Source organism: Zingiber officinale, chromosome 9B, assembly GCF_018446385.1.
Source record: "Zingiber officinale cultivar Zhangliang chromosome 9B, Zo_v1.1, whole genome shotgun sequence".
Classification (NCBI taxonomy): Eukaryota; Viridiplantae; Streptophyta; class Magnoliopsida; order Zingiberales; family Zingiberaceae; genus Zingiber; species Zingiber officinale.
Window position 1 is genome coordinate 21,579,379 of NC_056003.1, and position 9,210 is coordinate 21,588,588.

Below are 9,210 nucleotides of genomic sequence, written 5' to 3' on the forward strand. Positions count from 1 at the left end.
TTGGGTGGTGGCTTCCGACCAGTTTGACTGAATCTGTATCTCCTCCTTTTCTTCATAGATCAGTGTCGAAGGTGCTTCGCAAATGGTGTTAACATCCATTCGCTGACTTTTCCGAGCTATATCGACCTCGGTCGTGATGATATCAACATAGCACTTATGTGCCACTACTTCTATGGTGTAATTTGTTAATTATTTAATCAAATTGTGTCATTTTACTTAACCTTTATTCAATACATCCAAATAAAAAAGATTAATTAGAAAGTAGTAGTTTAATCAGTCTAAAGGTTCTTTTCATACATCTTTTCTTGTCTCTCAATACACTTGAGTCTACATGGAAATTTATTCAGTAGCTACGAATCATTCTAAGGATACAATTTTTTTGTATCCTTTTTGCGTGACCAGTGATAGAAACAGAATGCAAGATCTTTTGATTATCCACTACTCATGAGAGACTACACCTTTAGAACCACATCTTATGAGTCTTTCATGAGCTCATATGGTCACTAATTATATGTTGATCGAGTAGGAAATTTATGAGCACAAGAACAGCAGCCCAAACATCGTCGTCACTTACATATTCTTGAGGAGAATGGCTGATTCCCCCGCGGCATCGAACAAACAGCATCCCCACCTGCTTCAACACCAGCAAGGTTGAACAATAATATTGATTACAGAGATCGGTCAGTTATCTATGACCACGAAAATGACCTTGGTAAGATGAGACATCGCAATTGCATCGTGCCCTGCTCCGCTCATCAGTAGAGGCACTTCCCCATTGATTTTTCCTGGCAAATTCTTCATAGTTGAGTGAGCTGCTTGTTTGAGCTGTAGCCGTAGCTCGGAGTCACAATGCACTGCATCTGCATTATGCTGATGGAACTTCATGTCAACATAAGTTTCTTGACGTAACACAAATGAAACTAGGAATAACAAACCCAGTACCTTACTTTCGATGGTACAGTTAACCATCCGATTGTCACATATTTGGTAGATCTGATGCGAGAATTCTGATATTACAACTTCCTTTGCCACATCATCCATTGCTCGCACATCAACAGTGAAGTTTACCTGCATAAATCAAACATGGAAATGCAATAAATTGGTCCATTACAAGTGTGTTAACTGTAACTGAAGATTGTAACTTGCCTGGCTGGGAATGACATTGCTTGCACTTGGCCAGGCAGATATTTCCCCTACCGTGCAAACCAATCCTGAAAAGGATTCTCTACTGTAGTATCCACACTGTTCGTTGTAAGTGAAAACTCTATCAGGATATTTGCATAAACTCTCAAGATTTACAATAAGTTCAGCCGCTGCAGTCATTGGATCTTGGCGCATTAGCATTGGAACAGTGCCTGCATGCCCCTGAGAACCAGTTACTTTTACCTGAAAAATTAGATGTTCCCTCTGTTACTTGGCAGCTGAATTGAAGGATAAGTTTTCACATTTGAATTGAACATAAAAGGAGAATTGATATGCATAGGGGATTTCTGGTGCATCATGCACAATTGATTAACCTTTGAGCCATCTCCAAAGTGATTGTTCTTATTGAATAGTTGATTAAACAAAGTTTCATTTGACGAGTCAAATGAAAGAGTTGGATGAGGTCGAAATCAAACTTCTTCAGTAATTCATTAGCATTTAATGATATGTTTCATGTAAGACAAGCTACAATGATCTCAGATGGTTAAATGAATACTGAGTGAAAGGTAAGTTAATCATAAAAGGGGTGTACAACCAAAAGGTGCAAAAATAGTCGTAGTTCTAGCGGTATACACCAAAATCAGAAGGTGCCGACCAACTACAATTACATCCAAGCAGATTCTAGATTCTACAACAGATTGGTAATTAAGTAACAGTCACGATACTAATAATCACTCTTACAAACTTATATGGTTCATTTCTGTATGGGAAGATATTAAGCTGCTCTATATGGACAAATCTTTCTCTGCCTACTTCATGTTAATTCCTTGAATTTGGGTTGTCTAACAGTTCATATCCCTTTAGACGTTTTATAGTTATTTCCTGTTGATGTACAAGTGATTTTTCTGATCATAGAAGTTTTCATCTTTGCCATGCAAGATCTTCTGATATGGATGCACATAGAAATCAGTCCACATTCTGAATATTGGTGACTTCTTTAAAGAAGATTGTCTTTACCACTCACAATCAAGAGCAGTTAACTTGAATGATTATGTTCACTGTACCATAGTTTGTAGTAAAGCAAAATGATATATTATAGAGACCTTTAACCGTGTTTGTCCAGCGATTCCTTGGACAATGCCAAGAGGATAGCCAAGAGATTCCAATACAGGACCTTGTTCAATATGCACCTGTGGTAACAAAATAAGAACATACGAGGCTTTTTCATCTAATGTCAGTCATACAAAAATGTCTTTAACAAACATAGGATATGATAGAAAATAAAGATCTTGTTAGCTAGAATATACCTCCACATAACCCCACACAGATTCTGGGTCATACTTGACCTGAAGGAGACTTCCAACACTACCTTCAAAAGAATTTTCTTTCAGCACATCTTGAATTGTGACACCACTGGATGTTTTGCACGATCATGAATTAGAAAAGTTTCAGATGAAGATGAAACTACTTGTAATTAAGAGAATTACTTTTTGTCAGATGTGTTCAACATCGGTGCAGGGAGCTGACCAGCAATAGCTGCACTGCCTAAAAAGGTAGACTGAAACCTTACACCCTCTTCATCACTGAATGCGATGACCTAGAATATTAACAAAGCAGTGAAACGTGACTTTTATTTTAGGTTCCATGTCCATTAAGCCAGAATAAATATAATGCAAGTATAATAAAGATAGGGTATAGAGATATCAAATGCACTGAACAATCAACATTGTTATTGTTTATTTCAAGCAATACAAAGATTAATGAATTGAAAGACACTGTTTCAAAGAAATCTTGTCTTCAAAGATTCTCTATTCTGATGTCCATATGACCTAGCGATTGGTAGATGAGCCAAATTCTTTCATTTTCCTAGAGGCTATAGGTTCGGCCTCTCACGTAATCAAACCTTTTAAGATTTAACAAGGTATTCAATTTAGTTGAAGTCGTAGTGGAGAAGATGGTATTATTCAGTTGCAATAATAGATGCTATGATGCACCTTATGTGATATAATGTAACAGATAAAAAAATTAAAATAGCCGTAATTTGCATTTGAAAAACACACCACCTCAATATCAGTATAGATATCAATCATCTGTAGGAAAATCAAAATAGAAGAACATATTACTCCAAGTGGTTTAGTGAAAAAAATAGCCAAGTAATTTTCAAAACTGATAAAAGAAAGATCTTAGTCATCACACCATCTCTCTGAAGTGGCAAAAAAAAGTTTTGACATGTTTCATTTGCTTATGAAAGACAATTGTTGGCAATGTAGACAGAAGCTTGCCGATCACAATGCATAATCGTAGAATCTATGATTGAAACCAAACTGTTCCAATAGTACAAGTAGTCACACTAATAAGTTGGGTAATGGATGAGGTGGGAAAAGAAGTCTAAAAAGATATCAGAAGATGCCACCACTGATGTGAATGTAGTAGCAGAGCAACAAGACTTGGAGGTAGATGGTGCAGTTTAATATGGTTTATCCATAAGAGAAGCAACAACAACCAGGAAACAGAATGACTATAATGATTACATGAAGGATACACAAAATGGCCTCGACCTTAGCACTCACTACATCCTCCTACAGCTATAAGATTAGAAGATTTGAATGTGCTAGGGGATGAGAACCTATTTGTATAATCTTGCAACTATACATCTGGACAAATCACTCTCTAAATCTGGAGTGGTAGCATCAAAATGCAACTTGTCAGCAAGCTAAAAGAACCATCAAACTCCATAGGCAATTTGACAATTAGAAAGTCCTTTTGCTGTTTTTCTCATCTTCTAGCATTATTAATGAAGGGGTCATGACTCATAAGAATACAATTAATCCCATTTCCTCCAGCTTTACAGAATATTATCAATGCAACATGAAGAATAACAATCACACAAAAAGTGAACCACGAAGAGAAACATCATTAAACATGCAAAAAACACAAACTTGTCAATGCAGGGTGCACCAGAATCAAACCTGAGTTTTGATGTTGTCAAAGGTTCAAGTTAAGTCTTATTGTGATATGATAATTTGACTAAGTGTACAAGCTGTTTACTCAACCGGAAAAGTCCTAGTCGCGGCTACGAAGGGAAGTCTTAGCAAATCATGGAAGTCATATAGGAAGTCTAGGTGGGTCGAGGACCTGACACCTGACAGATTCGATAGGTCTGAAGGATCTAATATCGAGAGAAAGTCCTGATGAGACAATCCGATGTTGAGCCGAAGTTCAAACCGGTCTTGAGGACCCGATGTTTGGTAGGTTGAGATAAGCAACTGGAGTGGAGCGACAGTGAGGTCGTGTCTCGGGAATGGACAAACTCTAGGTCGCTAATCTAATTAGAGAAATCGGGAGGTTTTCAAGTTGAGATCAAGACAGGTTTTATGTCTTTTCTTACTCATGTATTATTATACTGAGCTAATTCTATTTTGCAAGAGCATTTCTATACCTGTGGAACTAACTCTATTTTACAAAAACTAATGGGATCGGTCGACCGAACCTAACTGACTAAGCACAGAGTTCAAAGGGCATTTGGTATTCAAGGTGGATCGGTCGACCAAACCTAAATAGGAAGGCACAAGCGATCAGATCAGAACTTCGAAAAAAAAGAAAACCAAAGGATCGGTCGACCGATCAAGTTTATCGGTCGATTGATCATTAATTGCGCGAAGATTCAATCTCAACAAAGAAGGAAGGGAGCGTGTTCCGTCGATTGATAGTGAGGTCGATCGACCGAAAGGATCAGTCGACCGAACGACTTTTCAGTGTTCCGTCGAACCTAGCTTATAAAAGAACCTCGAGATCTGAACCAACAAAACAACTTTTCTGTGTAACCCTCTACTTGTGCTTTTGCTGTTTTACGCCTCAAATTCACATGCAAGCTGCTACGCTGAGAAGTGCCAGCGAGCTTCATTATCTATTCTTTGTCGATATACTTTACATTCTAGTTTCATTATTTACAAGAAGATAGTATAATGTTATTATCATTCTTTTCATGGTACGAATTGCTTCTTTTTTAAGGTTTCGGAAAGAAGGATTATAGTGAATTTTTCAACGGTGCGATCAAGGATCACGAGTTGTAGAGTAGGAGTCGACATAGGCTCCGAGCCAAGTAACTAAATGAATCACTTACATTGCTTTTATTTTTCTATTCTGCTACTTTGCTAAAAGATAAAAGTTTATTAAAAATGAACGATGTCCCCCCTCCTATCATTTCTTTTCGATCCTTCAAAACTCAGATAGAAATCCTAGAGGCAAAGGATGCATATCTTTGGAATTGTTCCTTCAATATCTCTGGAAGTACTTTTCCAACTCACAATTGTAATTTCGTTCCAGGCTAGGGTTCTGATACCCAGCTGGAATGAAATTATATTGGTATGGTGCCCACAGTATTGACACATGGTGCTAGTGGAACCAATGACAAAGAGAAATGATGAAGTTAAGGAGGAGGATGCGGCGATTGAGGGAGGCCTATCTGGCACGAGGTCAATTGCCAGGGTGGAGGTCAAAGTCAAGGAGGTCAACGCCCGAGTACCAAAGAGTCGAACGAAGGATAATGACAATAGTCGGTCGGGCAGTCAGGCCCCGATCGGCGGGGGACATGTCCAAGTAGACCACCCGTCTAGCTCGGGATGACACATAGGCAGCCGACACTCAATACGGCGTAGCGGGATGTCGAGGGGAGATCGGATAGTTGGTCCGAATGGGGGAGGACATGTTACTACACAGTCACCGTATGAAAGAGCCACCTGAGGTCGTCAGAGCAAAGAGGTTCCGGGCGATCGGCTTCCTCGCTCGGCCAAGCAGCGGGACCTGGCCGCGGACTAAGCGGAGTCCCAGCAGAGCGACTACCCCGCTCGGCCTAGCAACGAGACCATTGTAGTATCTCTCGACATCCTTTTGGGAGATAGTGTCATTGACACGAGGCATGGTCGACAGGCGGATCGTATGGCGGAAGTTTCTACTGTCTTGTCAAGGATATGCATGCTCTGTTAAGGTATGATGTCAGAGGTACTTTACTGACAGGTCCTTTCATAGGACATATTGGAGAGCGTGATCATGCCTTGGGAAGCGTGTATGTCGCCCACCAGGGCTCTATATAAAGGAGGGGTCATCACCGACGGAGCTACACATTATTCTTGAGTTCTACTGTTGCTACTGTTGCTCCTCTTTTCTCCACATTCCAGTGACTGACTTGAGCGTCGGAGGGCCAACGTCGGGACCCCTTCCCTGGCCCGACATTGACGTCATTTGTTTTGCAGAGCGGAGGGAAGTCCACGTCCAGTTAACGAAGCCGCCACCTCCCAACTTTCCAACTTCACACTTTCGGACAGGATTAGAGGACATGGGTGAGAATGGCATCGAACTAGTGATGAGGTGGAGGACCTGGAGGTTGTCTCGAGCAATGACAAAATCAAAGGCTACAACCTCTACATGGGCAAGGACAATGTTGAGTGGGTTGGAGTGTAATGGAGTAGTCTCGGAGTGATCATAGGGATGATCCCCACTTTGGTTACATAAGAGTGGTGGTCACACGAATGATTTCCACTCAAAAGTGGTTGCCATTGTGAACCTTGCATCCTTTGGAACAAAGATACGATTGCAAACCAACAAGTCTTCAAACGATTGATGGAACCTTGTCGACTGTGTAGTGAGAATATCGAATATTCTATCGTGTCAATGAATGGAACAAAAAGTTCTGTCTATGCTAATAGAAACCAAATCAAATTTAAAATCAACATGCAAAGACAGAATGATGAGTTAAATTTAAAACCAATATACATCATCTATGCTATATATATATATATATATATAGGGCAAAGGGCCACCTGGTGCATGAAGCTCTCGTCAATATAGATCTCGAAGAAGGGTATATTATACGCAAGAGGTTATTTCTGAGATTCAAAATTATGACCTCTAGGTTACATGACAATAATTTTACCGTTGCGCCAAAGTTCTGCTTTATATATATATATATATATATATATATATATATTGAATTTATGTAATTGTGAATAGATGATTAGTTATGAAGAGAATATGGTGAACTTTTCAGCTTGTGTACTATTTCATTCTATTGGTTTAAAACGCATGTCCCATAACTGAATAGTTTATAACAGAGACAAAGAAACTGCAAAGAAAGCTACACTGACCTCAACTGGCCTCTTGAGTTTGAGCGATTTTCCACTGATCTTTAAGGCTTTCAAAGCAGAGATTGCAGATATAATACCCAATGATCCATCAAATTTTCCAGCATCAACCACAGTGTCCTGTTTCGGCCACCAAACCCTATAAAGGTGACCTTTGTTCACAAAACTCAAAAACACAAACGAAAAAGAAATTTTCATGAAGGCTTACAAAGTGAGACCCAATTAATAAGGTCCTTTCACTTTTATTAACACTCTCAATTCGTCCATGTATATTTCCCATTTGATCAACCCACCTAAATGTCAAGACCATGTAAGTCAGACGCTCAAATAATAAAAATATGATGCTGAGAAAACAGATCAGAGAATACGTTCTCAATCCAGCATCTTGCATCCATTTTATTATTAGTTCTGCAGCCCTCATTGAAGCTGGACTTAGGAACGTCCTCTCAAGATATCCATCAGCATCAGATATCTGGTCAAAAGAATAACTTTTTGGTATTAAATCATTTCTCAAAATGGATCCAATATAACAACTGAAGTAACCACATATTCAAATCAACCACGAAACCAATATAACTATTGACATCGATATGAAAAATTAGCTAGGACACAAATAGCACAAAAGAATCGACACAAGAACTCCCTGTTTGGAATTTGCAACTAGAACAAGAACATTTCATAATTCTTTTAATGTATTGTATTGCCAGCATTGTATTGCCAGCACGCGAGGAACACTTTGTTATCAGTATTATTAATCAATTTCCGATTTACTTGGCCAGTGGAAAACTTCTGTGGGCCGGGCCGGTCGCCAGGTTCGATGATATCGAGTTCATTTTTTTTTCTAACGATGACCTCTACTACTGCGGTCAGTTCGCATCACATTTTTCATAGACCATTATACAAACAAACCTTTTGGACAAATCTTCTTTCTAGTACTTTGCATTCAAAATGCATCTAACATTATCGAAGACTAAGAAAAAGGAAGCTAACGCACCTCCGCGAGCTGATTGATCCTTTCGATCACTTCGTCCCTAGGAATCTCACCGAACAACTCACTCCCTTCGTCTCCAATCCTCTCCGTGTCCAAACCTTGCATTACCCCAAACAAACAGCGACAAAGTCGGTTTAAAACGAACGGAAAATGCAACAAAACAAATCGCCAACAGAAAAAAATCGATTACCTGCCACAATAACAAGCACTAGGGCAATGAACAGCGGCAAGATCGGGGCATCTTCTCGATGAAAGGGAGCCATCCGACCGCCTCCCTCGCTCCGCCGATCCACACGCTGCTGGCTTGCAATGGGCGAAGCGGTTCATGTCCTCTTTAACTACTAGGCAAGAACTAAAGCGTCCGTTGCTCCTGCGGATCAGCTCACTATCTGAAACCGTTACGAATATGGTAAATACCAGCCGTCAGATCAAAGGACCTGTTTCTTACGTCCCGTTAGATGTTGGATGTCAGGTGTGTGGGAGGGAATCCTCGGCTGAGATAAAAAATTGAGCCGAGTGGAAATTCGTACGATAATCGTCAGTGAGTAAGACATGGACAGGTCACAGAAGAGCTGAGGAGTTTAATTAACTAATTTAATCTAATAGATTAAATCTAATGAGCCCAGTGTTGGGCAGGATGACTGTCTTTTTTTTTTTTTTTTTCTTAAACACTAATCTAATCTAATGAGATTGTGTTGGGCGCCCTGTTCTATTAAATTATCTTTAATTGCCCGGGGCACTTCTCTTTGTGTTGTTGTATGAGTTGTGTGAAATTCATCCGTCCATATATTCATTCATTTCCACGTAAATTTGAACCTTCATAAATCTATAAAAAGAAAATTCAAAATGAGAAACAGATTTGGATAAATCCTTTGTTATTATGATTTTTTAAAAAATATATAACAATTTTAATCAAAATTATTATATAGATCTATA

General features: G+C 39.3%; 1 protein-coding gene across 2 annotated transcripts; it reads right to left on the reverse strand.

Moving 5' to 3' along the window:
• Window positions 1–273: 273 nt before the first annotated feature.
• On the reverse strand, window positions 274–8,585 carry LOC122024336 (allantoate deiminase 2-like). 2 transcript variants are annotated; one of them, XM_042582948.1, is made up of 12 exons: window positions 8,465–8,581; window positions 8,278–8,372; window positions 7,652–7,755; window positions 7,492–7,576; window positions 7,287–7,403; window positions 2,631–2,740; window positions 2,451–2,556; window positions 2,247–2,333; window positions 1,147–1,386; window positions 943–1,068; window positions 709–870; window positions 274–631 (listed from the first exon to the last, which is right to left on the reverse strand). In XM_042582948.1, exons 1-12 carry the CDS (start codon window positions 8,535–8,537, stop codon window positions 485–487), a joined length of 1,452 nt encoding a protein of 483 aa, XP_042438882.1. In that variant the 5' UTR covers window positions 8,538–8,581; the 3' UTR covers window positions 274–484. The 2 variants fall into 2 exon arrangements, with proteins under 2 accessions (XP_042438882.1, XP_042438883.1); XM_042582949.1 differs by lacking the exon at window positions 8,278–8,372 and having other exon boundaries at window positions 8,465–8,585.
• Between the last annotated feature and the right edge of the window lie 625 nt (window positions 8,586–9,210).